This window comes from Plasmodium vivax, chromosome 9, assembly GCF_000002415.2.
Source record: "Plasmodium vivax chromosome 9, whole genome shotgun sequence".
NCBI lineage: Eukaryota > Apicomplexa > Aconoidasida > Haemosporida > Plasmodiidae > Plasmodium > Plasmodium vivax.
In genome coordinates, this window is record NC_009914.1 from 1,736,905 (window position 1) to 1,751,698 (window position 14,794).

Genomic DNA, 14,794 nt, shown 5'->3' on the forward strand with positions numbered 1-14,794 from the left:
GGTGTAGAAAGCTGACCGGAGCGGTGATGCTGTTTTATTAACAAAGGGGAGTTTGCGCGGGTGGACAAAAAGGAAAAAAAAAAAGGAAAAAAAAAAGATGAAAATGAACATGAACGTGAAAAGGTGCTAATGTGTAGTACCTCTTTGGCGCGTAACCCCCCCCGCAGCATGCCAACCTGACGGGGAGCTTTCCCAAAAGAGGGAAGCACCAAAGGGGTAGGGGTTCACCGAATAGGAAGATAAAAAATCAGAAGCCGATGTGCTGCAACCACTGCTTTATCTTCATCGTGTGGATCCCCTTCACTTCGATGTAGCCAATGTGCTCTCTCACTGGCGCTTCGCATATGGTCCGCAGGTGTTCCTTGAACGCCTAGGGGGGGGAACAGAGAAGTGTGGGCATCAGTGGAGGGGTGTCCAAAGCGGTTTTCCCCATGTGGGCAGACACACACACGTTTGCATGTTCAGGAGGGCAAACTGGCTACCCCATGAGGATAATGGCAACCACAACTAACCTTCACATCGCCATATATGTGCCGCACAACAGTCGTAACAATCGTTCCATGTCTCCTTATCTTCGGATAGACGGGTAAGTTCCCAGAGGTCGTCCTGCTGACCTGTGGTGAGGGTAGAAAAGGGGATTCACACACTGTGGGGTTGCCAGTTGGGGGGTACAAATAGGTGAGGATGGCGTGCCGCAGACGGCACAGATACAAAATGGACAAGGGAGCAAATAAATGAACGAAGATGGTCCCTCCCCCTTCACTGAATCTACCTTAAAGGGGAAGTTAAAGGACGTTTCATTTTTTTTCTTAAATTTCGACTGGAGAACACCCCTTTTGGGTACCAAAAAAAAAAGGCTCGAGAGAGCTACCCGCCTGTTAATATCTGTGCATCTGAAAAAGGGGTAGCCATTCATCGTTCGTGCTGGCGAAACAAAGGGAAGGGGCTGCGTAGGGGGGAGGGTCACAATGGGTCCTTCTGCGCGCTCTGTTTGGCAGGGCCTTTAATGCGAGCTTGTTAATGCGTAGTTGTGGGTACTCCCTCTGCAGACTTTTCTTCCTTTTTGTACCTTTTCTTATTTGTTCCCTTTTTTTTTTTTTTTTTTTTTGCCTTCCGCATAGGGGCAGAAGTGTATAGAAGTGTGAGGTGATTCTACTCTGGTGATTCAAAACCCGGTGCGCAAAGGCATCTGCTTGTTAGTGCAAAGTGGGGAAGCCACCTTCGCCTCACCTGGGAGGTACAGCCCGAGGTGAAGGAGATCCACTTGTGTAAGTACCCCTCTGGGGAATATACCATTTGTGATTCCCCTCCAATTTTTTCAGCACACTGTAGGTACACATGGAGAGGTGGCTTTCAACTTCACCTCCTCAGTGTGTTCACACCTTGTCGGACCGGAGGCCCCCGCCCCTCCCCCTTCACTTCAAAGAAGAAACGGCCCGCTGACCCACATTCATTATGCTCATAATTTTGTGGAGGTCATTTTTGATCGAGGCATATTCGCTGCGGAGGTGTTCTATTTCTTCACCGTTGCTGGTGTGGATTTCGTCGATTTGGTTGGCCTGCCGGGGTGGAGGTGTAAATGGGTTTGCGACTGTCATTGCTGCTGACATTGCTACCGCCATTCCTGCCGCCATAGTTGAGGGCACGAACTGCGTAGAGCGCGGGGGGCCCCCCCTCAGGCGATTATTACCAGTCGACCGTGCTTCTTAATAATGGCGAGAGGAGACAACTCCTTCTTTTTCGTTTCGTCATCCTTTGTGGCGGGTTTGCCTATGTGACCCCTCGGAGCATTCCCCGGTGGAGACTTCACCCCGTCCAAGCTGTACGCATCGTTGAGGATTCCACTTGTAATTTTTTTTTTATTTTTATTTTTTCCAGACGAAAGGAAGCTTTTTTTCATGCCGCCACTGGTAGGGAGGCATTTATTTTTTAGTGGAGCACTTTCATCTGTTCCGTTTGGATGTTCCCGTTTGTCCGTTTTCGCATCTTTGCCATCGTGGAGGTTTATTTCTTTGTGTGTGAGCGTGGGTTCTTTGAAGTAGACGACGCTGCTGTTTTTAGGCTTCTTTGCATTTTGAGCGGCGGTGTCAGGGGGACTGCTCGGCTGACCTTTCGAATTCTCACTGCCCGTGGCGAGGCAAAAGACCTCCCCCTCAGTTTCGGGCGGCCTGTTGATTTTGCTGAGGATGGGGTCGCTTCTGATGATCCGCTCGATGTCTACCTTCTTTATTTTGTCCTTTAACAAACTTTTTTTTTTTATTTCTATTGAATTTTTTTTGAACTTAAATTTTGACTTGTAGTACGAGTCGCTGGACTCCTCGTCGGACGGGGTCGCCTGGGCGTTCTCCCCCGGATCACTCATCTTGTGAAGTGTGGCGGTTCACCCGGTTAAGCGGTTTACCACATTGGCGGGGGACAGTCTAACCGTGCAATGACTCGCTCCGCGCTTTGGCGACTCACCGGGGGTATTCTTTACCATGCAAGGCGGTACACCATTGTGGATTTTTTTCATTTTTTTTTTATTCCCATCGCGACGATGACTTAAAGAGCGATCCACCTCCACTATTCGCTTCTCCTCTTGCAGCGCGCAAAAGGAATGTCACATTTTGTGCATCAAAAAAAAAAAAAAAAAAGACACCACGTGGTGTATGAGCAGCGAAATGATGAGGGGGAGGAGGAGAAAAAAAAAATTAACCACTTGACTGGCGAAACCGCGTACCAATAGGGAACTTTAAAACGGCATTCCGCGTCCTCCTGCGGACGTATGAGAGACAACACCAAATGGACCTCTGCCGTTTTTCTTTCATTATCCGTACCTATACCTGAGGCATACTTTTTTTATTAACATTTATTTTTGTTCTTAAAAGTTATTTCGATATGCACATGCACAAATGTGTGTAGGGTGAATAACTTATGGGGCAAAAAAAAAAAAAAAAAAAAAAAAAGAAAATCCTTTTCAGCATAATGAAAGTACATCCATTTGTATGTCATAAAAACTTCGCATTTACATTTGAAGAATTTTTTTTTTTTTTTTTTTTTCTTTCAAAGGATGGGTTTCCCCTATTTGGCCAAAGCGTAAATGTATTTATTTGTGTACGTTCGTGTGTATAAGGTGTTATTTATCTCTCTCTCGTTCTTCCTTCCGCGTTTCCGCTTCAAAACAACAGCTGCTGTGAGGTGGTGGAAATTACCTCGATCTCTGTCTCATCTTTCTTCTCTTCTTTTGCAATCGTCTCGTTCTCTTTTTCTTCCACTGTGGGGGAAAAAAAAAATAAATAAATAAATAAATATTGCAACGGTGATGCGGCATAGTGGCGGAGGTAAACCTCACTCGTGTTGCTACACCGCCTCGCTCACACAAACATGCAGCAGCGGCAAAACTTCTGGGGGAAGAACAAACACAATGGGCAGGGGAGTTTTATTTGAAGGCATAAAGGAGATAGGCCCACAAAGTTGGTTCGCCGCCGTATCCACGCACGGTACAAAAAACGTGTTGGATGAGAAGCAATCTTTGCAACATAAACGCAGGGAATTAACGGTATGGCATTTTCCATTAACTGTTTCTTTCTTTCTTTTTTTTTTTTTTCTTTCTCTCTCTCACCTTCCAGCGCATCTTCGCCCTGGACTTCTTATAACGACTAGCCCCATGTGCCATGGTGACTTTTTGAATTGGCCTTTTGAGGGGAGTTTAAAAAAAAAGTGAAAGGAGATTTTTTTCTTCCTGACTTGGCCCCACTCAAATGGATGAATGTAACTTCCACTAAAAGGTTTTTTTTTTTTTTCAGAAAAGTTGTTCGCTTCTCTGATTCGTTTTGTTTTGTTTAATTTTTTTTTTAACTTTCAATTTGTTTTGTTTTGATTTATTTATTTTTTTTTTTTTAAATATATACCATATGGTGATGTTCAAGTGAGGAGTTTTTTTTTTTTTTTTTTTTTTTTGCGCAGCATTTGCTCCTCTGCCTCGCGTTGTTTTTGTACCCCTTCTGCTTTCTTGATAAAAAAATTGCCAAAAAAAAAAAAGAGGCCCGAAATGGGAGAGGGTATGCTGTGGGGTCAACGGCGAATATGTATGGCCCCTCGCCACCGCTTTTCTACGACCGCACAACGGGGGTATTATTATCACCGAGGAGGGGGAACGACGTGCCAGCCACACTGCTCATGAGCATACGGTACTGTACACGTATGTAGCAAAGGCACAGCATGGTGCCCCCCAGGGAAGATCCCCAACCCACGGCATACATACTACGTATGAACACGAGCAGTTAGGCGTATATTTTTCAGGCACGGCGCTACTCCTCATAATGCAGAAAAACCACCGCCTCGCTCTTTCACATTCGACCAACATATGAGCACATCGCGCGACGCACCATGTCGTATACGTGTTGATACGCCAAGTGCGTATGAGAGTATGCACGCAGAATCGACACCCCCCCCCTCTGCAGGGGCACTTTTATAGCTTTAAATTTCTTTTGCACAAAAAGGGGAAAAGAACAATAAAGGAAAAAAAAAAAAAAAAAAGTGCACAATATTTTGTACCTTCGCTTTTTTTGCGATAACTGATGAGTTGCTTCGCCACTTGATTGGAGTAAAAGCGAAGGAGCAGCTGCGGATTTTTGTATGCCTCCCTTGATGAATGTCATCACCAAAAGGGGGAGAGGAGTGACCAGCAAAAGGGGAGAGGCATCCCCGAGGAACGCGACACTGCTGAAATGGCCTTCATAAAGGTGAAGTTCCACTGGCAAATTAAATGAAGATTAAAAAAAAAAAAAAAAAAAATTGCCAGTGGAGCTAAGTGATCAATGGGGTTCCATAACCAAAGCGCAGCGCAGCGCAGGGGATGGGACAAACCGGGCCCACTTCAGCATTGCTAATGTGAAAATTTTTTTGTTCCCTTTTGGTGTAATCTTTTGTCCCCCTTCCACGATTGGGCAGCCGAGCTTGGTTCGTAGCTCCGAAGGAACAGAATTGCAAAACGGAAAAAAGGGAAAAAAAGAAATGCATAAGGGGGTAGGCATAGAAGGGGAAGAAGCACCGACGCGTCGTTGTACGTATATGTATCTATAAGCGGTTGGGGGGTACTCTCCATCACGTTGAATGTGTGTGGACTCCCCTTTGACCACCCAGGAGTGATCACCCCTCCTATGTGATATGTGCCGCTTTTGACTTTGTACACCCATAGTGGGCACCACCTGAAGGGGAACAACTGCAATAGGGGTGTAGGAAGTCACATCTGGCACAGCCCATGTATTCCCCCCTGCAGAGACTGACTAATGGCTTTTCCTAAGCCCTTACCTTAGCTGCTATAACAATTGCGCGAAGGAGAAACGTTTCCTTCCTTGTGGGCATGAAGGCCGGATGGGGAGACCCCCCCTTTATGTCATGCACATGATGTATACATGGCCAATTTCGCTAGTAGAATGGAGGACCGCTCATATAATGGGGGAAAAAACTTTTTAGAAATTCTTGCAAAAAAGGGAAAGGAAAAAGAGAGGGTGGGCAAGCTGTGTGCAATGTGTAATGTGTAATGTATAATCTTTTTAACAACTGTTCTTTCATTTTTTTTTTTTTTTTTGTTTTGTTTTTTGCGGCTGTTGGAGGGGAAAGCAAATAGGATGTATGGCATGACGCGTGCCGCTATTTTGTGGTGAAAGCGGCCTGTCTTGGAATCTCCCCCCAATGTACTGCATCATCGGGAGAAAAAAAAAAAAAAAAAAAAAAAAAATTTGCCTTTTTTTTACTTTCAAAAAAGAAGTTATCTCAACCGCTTCGACATTTTAAGTGAGTTCTGCCTACTCCGGCTGCAACGGAAAATTGAAGGACGGCTCACTGAGTGCTTCTTCCTTCTTTATTTATTTTTTTTATTTTATTTTTTTTGTGGAAGGGGGAGCACTACTTAATGTGTGCATTTTGTGAGCATCCCTTTTTGCGAGGCATTCTTACCGTATGACGGAGCAGTAAAGGGGTCCCCAAATCTTTTAAGTGTTGGAAAACCTAATCAGGTGCATGCTATGTATATGTATAGTAGGCAAAAAAAAGGAGAGACTCCTTAGGGGGAAGGTGCCCTACCGTTTGTACAGTGCTCTCAATACATTCGTTAGCCACCCCGATTTGCCTGTGCATAAATGTAGATTCGCTCCCCGTGGGTAATTTGTTCGGACTCCTCCTCCCGCTTCGTCTTCCCCCAATGAGGCAGCGACGAGAGGCAGACTCTAGGGGAGGCAGTTCTCCCTCGCCCGGCAGACCCCCGCGGAGGGAGAAAATGGCTCCGCTGAAGAACCTAAAAAACACGTTGCTCGATGCAGACGTGCTGATAGACGTGTCCAAAATTAGAATCTACGCGAAGGAAAATTTTGACCTCGAATTAATAAATAATGTAAACGATCGGTTTGTAGAAAAGACATACAACTTGTTGGTGGACACGAGGGAGAAGATGATTCCGGAGGACGAGCTGCATGATTTTATATTTCTGCTGATGAATGAACGGAAGGAAAACAGCCATCTCGAAAGGAGGAGCAGGAAGGGGCACGGTAAAAGGGACTCCGCCGGAGGGTCAGCCAAATGCCCAATAAAAAATGAAGTCACCAATTTGATAAAAAAAATGAATAAGTTTCACTTTTATTTTAAAGAGTTTCTACGGAAGGATAAACTGCGGATGGATGCCGCGGACCGGGGCGATGGAAGGGCCTCCACGTGGGGCACTACCAGGGGTACTACCAATGATAATCGGGGAGCCCGCAGCCAGTCGGCTCTCCAACCGAACGGAGGTAACACGTGCAGGAAGGATGGCATTCGTGCGTCGTACACACAGAGGAAGGGGGAATCGCCGCATTCCCAGAGTAGGCAGAGAAAGGAGCAGCGGGAGAAAACAGAACGAGCCATTCGCAGCTTGTTGAGAAGCGGCCTCAGTGAGACGGAGCTGGACGTGGCTGAGGAGATGCATGCTACTTCCGGAGGACCAGAACGCGCGACGAAGGTGGCCCCATTTAGTCAACGCGTAAGGTTGCACAATGCTTCCCCTCCCTCTTCTGATGATGATAAAGTGAGAGAAGGGGAAGACGGGCAACCCTACCGTAGCGATTACGTCGAGGGGGGGTGTACCTTCCAAAGGGGCTGCCCCAGTTTGGGTGCAGGAAGAAGCACGCATACCCGGAGGAGGCACAAGCAGGGCGTCGGTCAGTTAGGAGGACTCCCACATGGTGGCAGTGATGGAAGCGATAGCAGCGATGGCAGTGATTGCCGCCCCAGTGAAGCCATGCGGAGGAGCCAGTCCGATGGAGCCAAGTGCCACCTCCACAAAAAAAACCCTTTTGAAGACCACCGCAGGGAACGCTCACACGGGGCCACCCTGACGGAGCACCACAGGTATAGAAGCAGAAAGAAGAAGAAGAAAAGGAAAAAAAAAAAAAATCATAACAAGGGTGAAGGTAACCAAAGAAGGGAGAGTCTAATTTTTTTAAAAGCCCCAAATGGGCTAACATGTGAATGGAAAAAACATCGGGGGAGGGACGACAGAAGGAAGGCGCTCGGAAGAAATAATGTGGACAACTATTTGGGAGACGCATACAACAGTTGTGCTCACCCCGGTGAGGGGAACCCCCTGCTGGGGGGGAGTTACGGAGAGGAGTTTTCCCGCGCCTGCCTCCAGGTGGAGAGCAACAATTTGGTGCACACCGTGGTGGGGGCGAAGGAAGGGAAGGGGTATACTAAGGGGTATGCCATGGGGCCTATTAAGGGGCATGCCGTGGGGACTTTAACCCCCGGCAAAAAGGGTCTTACCCCCCCCTCGGCAACGGTGTCGACCATTCCGCAGGAAGATTATTCTAAAAAAGGGACGCTGATAAAGCGGGGTAATAACCCCCCTCCTGAGGGGGAAAAACGTTCGGATCAGTTGTCCCCACATGATGGAGAGGGGCAACTGCCAGAGTTACACAAGCGTGGCAGGGATGGTATTCATCTGAAGGTGCCGAATGGACCCTCTCACTTGGCACAATCAGATAGAGGAAGTGGCATCATGAGTGTATCAAGAGGGGGGAGTCCTCTTCCAAGTGGTACGTCCACAAGTGCCTTCTCTAATGGGAACCGTGTGAGGAGGAAAGGCCCATGTGGAAAGTTCCATGCAGATGGTGGGAAGGCCAAAGTGAACGACAAATGGTTAGCTTCCCCCAGTGAGGAGGTAGATACGGGGGAAGATGAAGTAAAGAAGGGAGACAGAAAAGTGGGCCTCAAGGCAAATATATCGATCGAAAAAGGGAAAAGGAAAAACGGAAAGGTACGTCTCCCCCTTTGCGAACAAACCGGTGGCAGCATAAAGGGGAGCGCTGATGGGAGCCTAGTGTTTGGGGGTGCACCCGACCAGTGTGATGACACCGCTTCCCATTTCGATGGAGAGAGGAAGGATGACCCGAATGAGCGAAACAGCGATGTTGCAACGGAAGAAGGGGTGAACACCTTGGGAGAATCAAACAGGGGAAATAGGAATTATACGTGGGGCGCGCTCGATTTGAGGCCCCCCCAGGATGATGGCCCTACTGTGAGAGAGCAGAGCACCAACGAATGGGAACCCTTCCAAAGGATCGAATCGACCCTGTTACACCACAAAGGGGAAGTAGCTCCCTACGTGAGGAGTGAAGAGAATTACCATGTGAGAGATAAGAACGTGAAAAAATATGAACAGGTCAGGTCAAATTGTACGTCCAGCATGGAGTACCCCAGGGAGAGAGACATATATTCACACAGAGATGTCGCCTTCCCGTCCGTTTCAAAAAATGGAGGAAGTTCCTACAGTGATAGAGAACGGGGTGGGCTCCCTCATTGTGCATCTACCCTGGGGGGAGATAACTCAGATGGGTATTACTACTCAGGTGAAAGGTTTGAAGAGGCTGATATGGATGAAGGGGGTAGAAAGGCCCATCCCAGGGGGGGAGAAAAATCCCCCTTTTTGGAAAAAGACACATGGAAGGGACCCAGTGATGTGGGCATGAATCACAAGGAAAGAGGGAACACCTGGAGGAGGAATCAAGGCAACATTGGGGGCACCCACTTACGGGGAGACAAAAAAGACACACTAGATAAACGTAGCAGAGGCTTTCTCCCAAAGGGTGCTATTCAAGAGGGGGGAAGATCAAATTATTCGAAGAGCCCCACGTATGATCGTGCGCTGATTAGACACATCGAACGGGATGTTGCGTTTTATGAGGATATCTCGCGCGATATGGAAGGCGTCCCGGGGGGGGCTCCGAACGGATCGTTGTATGGCCCCTCTGAGGGGTACCTGCATGGACCAGATTACTCCCCCGATTGCTCCCCCGGTGGAGACAGCGCGACCAGCTTCAACCAGAAGGACTTTTTACTTTTGAAAAAGAAAAGAGAAGAAGATTCCAGGCTGAACAAATGGTTAAACAAAATAAACGCGAGGGAAAATGAGAAAAAAAAAAAAATTCAGGAAAAAAAAAAGGAGTCCATCAAGAAGGAACTGGTAGATTGTACCTTCCACCCCAGGGTCAGCATCACCCAGCCAAGCAGAGTGAAGAGCTTCATCAAAGAGGAGGGCAGAAAGGGGGGTGGGGGTAACATACACAGGGAGAGGTGCATCAAATTAGGCCCTCACAATGGTAAAGGACAGTTTGACGAGGAGCGCCATGTTGCTGCTCGTGGGGAGGATAGACGCGCAGCTCGGGCGAAGGCAATCACACGGGTTGGAAGCGGGTGGACAGACATTGCCTATGATGAGAGAGGCATGTCGTCGATGAGCAGATATGAAGATGCACTCATGAGTGACCACGTTGTAGGTCGATCGAGCGGAAGCATCCGTGTGGGGGATCCCCATGTGGGGGTAGCTGCAGGAGGGGTGGCATCTATGAGAGGGTATCACACCAGGGGGAGGTACACTGAAGGGGAAATCCCTCTTGAAGAGGACATCCACATGGATCATCGAAAGAGTGACGGTAGGAGCAGCGGGGAGGAGGAGCCCTACCGGGAAACCAAAATGAAACACAGAAATAGGAATGAGCTGCTCTACTGGAAAGCCATGAAGCTGAAAGAGCAGCTCCAAAGGAAGAAGGACGCATTTGAAGAAGCCAAGGAAAATAAATTTAAAAGCGAATGTAAGTTTAGCCCAGAAATAAAAGACAACGTGAAGATATTCCTGTCTGATCTTCCAAAGGGGTACAGCAAAACGGTTGAAAGGATCAAACGGGGCGTCGAGGAGAAGAGGAGAGTGCATAACTTCTTAGAGTTTAGAATCCCAGTGGACACAAATGGGGATAAGAATTCACAAAATGCTTTTAGAAGCAAATGGCAAGGGGGGAAGACTACCACTCTCTCCCCCTTCAGCTTTGACAAGGGATTCTACAAGGTGAAAATAAAGCCCGTTTACTTTGAAACGAAAATAAGGCTGTCCGAAAATAAAATAGCCTCTTTGGCCATTCGGGAAGACGAGGACCCCTTATACATCGTTGACATATTTTGTAAAATCCACGCAATTAGGGATGAAGACAAGAGGGTGCTTTATGAGTATGTGATGGACGAGTTGGGGAAGGCGTCCCAGGGTAGCTAGCCAAGTTATGTGGGGATGACTATGGTGCGGCTGCACCGTCGGGGGAATGGGCTCTCTTCTGCGTCCTTCCCCAGGAGAACACCTCCTGAGGGGGAGGGCCCCCCATCGCACTTACGTGTGTGCACACTGATGGGCGAGACACGTCATTCTGCTACTTTGCTATTTTGCTATACTGCTATTCTGCTACTCCGTTTTTCTGTTTTTTTTTTTTTTTTTTATTTGTGCCCCTTTTAGCATACATTTTATGCGACGCGCCGAAATGCACTCAATTTCATTGATGGCTCTGCCACCGCACACCCTGTGCTCACCTTACCTTTGAGCCATCTACCATTGGGGGGAGAAACGCAAAAACAACGGCGCGAGCTGTCATACACAGTGAAGTGCAGACAAACATGGCGGTATTTGCTGCGTTGCAAAAGAAATCGCTTAATTTTTGCGGCTGTTAATTTTTTCAATTTAAAGAAGACGGAGGGGGTGTGGAAGTTAGCTCGGCATAAGTGCAGACAAGCTGGCACATACATATGTGTGGCGCGCCATCCGCACCTGAACAGTCCCTCCTTTTGCAAAAAAGGATTTACAAACGGAACTTTACCTTATCGTCGTATGCCAATTGCACACATTTGCTGGCACTGTTAACAAGCCGCTTTACAAATGGGGAATGAAAAAATGGAGACATTTTTCTCTTTTTCTTTTTCTTTTTCTTTTTCTCTTTTTTTTTTTTTTTTTTTTTCTCCTCGTTGAGCAGCTAAATAATTGCAACGCGGCATTCACAGCGTGAGAAGGTCCCCCATTTCGGGGGTCTCCTCTCCGTAGGGTCGGCGTGAGCATACACTTTACTGGGCACATATATATGCATCCATGCCGTTCGCAGCTTTGCAGGAAGCACTTCCGTCACATATGCAAATATGTTTATTCAATCCGCGCGCACTGCATAAGCATGAGGAATGAGGTATAAGGCAGTCGTAAAGGGTAACTCGCATGACAAACTGTTTGTGCAAAAGGGAAAAAAAAAAAAAAAAAACATTTCTACACTATTGTGAGGGCATTTTGCTTGGGCATAATTGCAGATGGCCACATAAATAAATATAAAATTTTACGAAGGGTAAAACTTACCACTCCGTCCGATCGTTTAAGCAGCTGGAGAGCGAACATTTGCCCGTTTCCCTGCGATGGATGCGAAGTGGAAGGGAAGTTACTCACAAGGGACCATTTGACGACTGCGCATCGGAGAAATTGCTTCCGTTTGTGAGACAGCCCCCAAGCAGGATGTGATGCTCGTGTGAAGCGCCTTTTTGTGACATTTTTGTGAAATTTTTCGTGAAAATTTTTGTGAAAATTTTTTGAAAATTTATCCTTCTATCCGTACTCCTTTTGGGGTGTTTTCTTTTTTTTTTCTGTGTGTATGTCTCTGCCAGTTTGGCACTGTGCAAACAATTCGCAGTAATTTTGCGTCTCCTTCGTTTTGCGGCACAGATTGGACTTCCGTCACTGCACTGGGGAGGTGTAGATCATCCGTCCTACAGCGCGTTCTCATCGAAGTGTCCACTTCTATTAGCTGTGCACCTCCATTTGCGCCATCCGTGTAGCTTCTCTCACCACGCGCATTGGTGAATTGCCCATCCACGCGAGAAAATGAAAAACAATGAAGAGTGGGAAAAGGAGAAGATCTACGATCGACAGCTGCGGCTGTGGGGAGTGAAGGCACAAAACCGAATGATGAAGTCCAACGTGCTAATCCTTGGGTTAAGCGGTATCAACATAGAAATATGCAAAAATTTAATCCTCAATGGAATTAACATAACCATAATTGATGACAATATAGTGGACGAAGAAATGGTTGAGAATATTTTTTTTTTAAACGAATCGGACATACAGAATTATGCATGTGTAGCTATTTTTAAAGAATTGAAAAGTATAAATAAGATGATAAATATGAAGGCCTACATTGGGAGAATGGACACTTCAAATGACAGCATAATTATTGAGAGCGAATTGGTACAAAATGCAGATGGTGAAATAAGCAATACGAAGATGGGGAAAACATTCAGCGTGGAGAAGTACATAAGCAATTATACCTCCGTTTGCGTCTCTTGTGAAGATTACCCTTTATACAAATTAGTGAAGATGAACGAATTTTGCCACGAGAAAAATATTGGTTTCTTCGCCGCAATGTGCAATGGGAAGTTCGCTTTTTTGTTCTCCGATTTTGGCAATCATGTGATTGAGGAATCGTATTATAAGGCGAAGGAAGGGCAAAGGAAGGGTGAAACAGGTGCGAACAAGGCGGGGGAGCTGCAAAAGGAGGGTGAGACAGGTGCGAACAACGGGGGAATCCCAATACAGTATTGTACATTGTCCCACTTTCTCAAAGTACCATTTGAAAATTTTGACAAAAAAACGAACAAAATTATTTTTCCCATGTTTGCGCTAATCCTATTCGAACTAAATAAGCAGCTGAATAAAAGCGACAAATCGATTGACGAACAGGAATTTTCTACTTTTTGTGACCAATTTAGCCTCGCGAAATGCAAGGAAAGTTTGGGCGAAATAACCAAGACTTATAGGGTTGCCTTTTCGCCATCCTGCTCCATCATGGGCGGCGTAACTTCACAGGAAATTCGGAAGTTCGTGTCCAAGCAGCACGAGTCCATCCCCAACTTTTGCGTTTTCGACATGAACCAGAGCGTCGTCTGCACGTCGATGATTTCGTGAGGGGGTGAGGAAGCGAGGAAATGAGGAAGTGAAGAAGCGAAGAAGTGAGGAAAGGAGGAAAATCGTATTTACGCACGTACTTATGCACATATGTACACATTTGCATGACCCGTTCAGGCGAAAATGACGGAGCTAGCCAAATGGGACTAAAAAAAAAAAAAAAAAAAAAAAAGCAGCACAGGCGTAAGCGCATAAAATTACTGCCAGATGCTGCAGCCCTTTCGTGAATGAACAAATAAGGCCCCATGTGTGTGTATTTTGTCAGTCCATTTTGAAGACCCCTATATTAAATTTGCCCAACCGCATTGTGTGATAATTGCAGTGTGGCATTTTCGCTTAATTCGACGTTTACACGTATGCATATGTATGTACGCCAATTTGCTTGCGCGCTACCCCCGTTTGTTTAAATTCCTGCACACGCTTTAACTCTTTGTGTGCACAGGATAAGTTGAAGCAAGCACTAGCAGATATGCGCTACTGCATATGTACACTTGTGCGTATGTTTGCACTTACCCGTACATGGAGATTTTCCCCTCTCGCGCAATTCACACGGGTTAGCGGCGTATGTCCATCAACTACGCCTTTTTAGCGACCTTACATTTAGCTTTTTTTTTTTTTTTTTTTTTTTTAGTACAACTTTTTGAACGCTTTTGAATTGTCTCAACCGTAGGAAGCATGTCAGAAAAAAAAATATTGCCTGGTCAGGTAAAAGTTTTGCATGTATCTGTTTTTTACGTAATAACATGACACTGCGTATAGGCTCAACATGTGGCATTTTTTTGAAAAAATAATGCCCAAACGGGAGTTATACTTCCATTTCGAGTTCTGTTCATAGCGGGAAATATTGCTTCATCTCATTTGGTCGAAAAGAGGGCGCACATGAAAAATGTGAACGCGTAAAAGGCTATGGCAAAGGCGTGTACGTAGTGGGGCTGTGAACAATCCCCCCTGCGTTCGCTGCTTTGCTGCTGGTATGGCGGCGCCGAGGGTTATTTGCTTGCAACGTTTTTAGTAAGCTAAAGGGAAGCACTATGTATGCGTACGTACGTATGCGTGTTATGTATGCATTATTTTTTCCCCGCCAAGTGGTATGTATAAATGCATATATGTACTTATATGGTTAAACTTACCTCCACTGAGTAGTACTTAGCTTTTTACGGAGTGTTAACATTACCGCTAACTTTTTTTCTTTTTTTTGACCGCGTTTGAATGAGATTTTTTCACAAATTAAAACGCCCTCCGACTCTGGGGCACCTTCCCATTTTGTAAGTAAAAAAAATAAAAAGTATGAAACTTTTTTCATCTCACAAATGGGCAACTCCTGTGAGAGCGATTTTTTTTTTTGTACATTAAGTGAGCGCATAAAGTTGTTTGATATAAATGAAATGTACGTATCTCACGTGACAGCACTTGCTGACATGCGCAAGTGAGAAGTGAGTAAATGAGTATGTTTCGTATTATGTAGGTACTGTAATTTTACATGCCATGCGTGTACCCTTTCGCAGAAGGAAAGGCGAAAGAAAAAGG

The 14,794-nt window shown here is 46.1% G+C and overlaps 5 protein-coding genes across 5 annotated transcripts; 2 read left to right on the top strand and 3 right to left on the bottom strand.

Annotated features, from left to right (window-relative positions):
- Positions 1 to 2: 2 nt before the first annotated feature.
- PVX_092810 (hypothetical protein, conserved) lies at positions 3 to 1,070 on the bottom strand. Its single transcript, XM_001615504.1, has 3 exons — positions 773 to 1,070; positions 513 to 614; positions 3 to 370 (listed from the first exon to the last, which is right to left on the bottom strand). The coding sequence occupies exons 1-3, from the start codon at positions 914 to 916 to the stop codon at positions 248 to 250; spliced, it is 369 nt and encodes a 122-aa protein (XP_001615554.1). The 5' UTR covers positions 917 to 1,070; the 3' UTR covers positions 3 to 247.
- Positions 1,071 to 1,415: 345 nt separating this feature from the next.
- Positions 1,416 to 2,467, bottom strand: PVX_092815 (hypothetical protein, conserved; the record flags this gene model as incomplete). The annotated part of the gene is made up of 2 exons (XM_001615505.1): positions 1,691 to 2,467; positions 1,416 to 1,559 (listed from the first exon to the last, which is right to left on the bottom strand). The coding sequence occupies exons 1-2, from the start codon at positions 2,360 to 2,362 to the stop codon at positions 1,416 to 1,418; spliced, it is 816 nt and encodes a 271-aa protein (XP_001615555.1). The 5' UTR covers positions 2,363 to 2,467.
- A 572-nt stretch (positions 2,468 to 3,039) lies between these two features.
- Positions 3,040 to 3,862, bottom strand: PVX_092820 (60S ribosomal protein L41, putative). The gene is made up of 2 exons (XM_001615506.1): positions 3,602 to 3,862; positions 3,040 to 3,253 (listed from the first exon to the last, which is right to left on the bottom strand). Exons 1-2 carry the CDS (start codon positions 3,653 to 3,655, stop codon positions 3,188 to 3,190), a joined length of 120 nt encoding a protein of 39 aa, XP_001615556.1. The 5' UTR covers positions 3,656 to 3,862; the 3' UTR covers positions 3,040 to 3,187.
- Positions 3,863 to 6,259: 2,397 nt separating this feature from the next.
- Positions 6,260 to 10,555, top strand: PVX_092825 (hypothetical protein, conserved; the record flags this gene model as incomplete). Its single annotated transcript, XM_001615507.1, has 1 exon — positions 6,260 to 10,555. One exon carries the CDS (start codon positions 6,260 to 6,262, stop codon positions 10,553 to 10,555), a length of 4,296 nt encoding a protein of 1,431 aa, XP_001615557.1.
- A 992-nt stretch (positions 10,556 to 11,547) lies between these two features.
- PVX_092830 (ubiquitin activating enzyme, putative) lies at positions 11,548 to 13,267 on the top strand (the record flags this gene model as incomplete). The annotated part of the gene is made up of 1 exon (XM_001615508.1): positions 11,548 to 13,267. The coding sequence occupies exon 1, from the start codon at positions 12,188 to 12,190 to the stop codon at positions 13,265 to 13,267; it is 1,080 nt and encodes a 359-aa protein (XP_001615558.1). The 5' UTR covers positions 11,548 to 12,187.
- Positions 13,268 to 14,794: the final 1,527 nt, after the last annotated feature.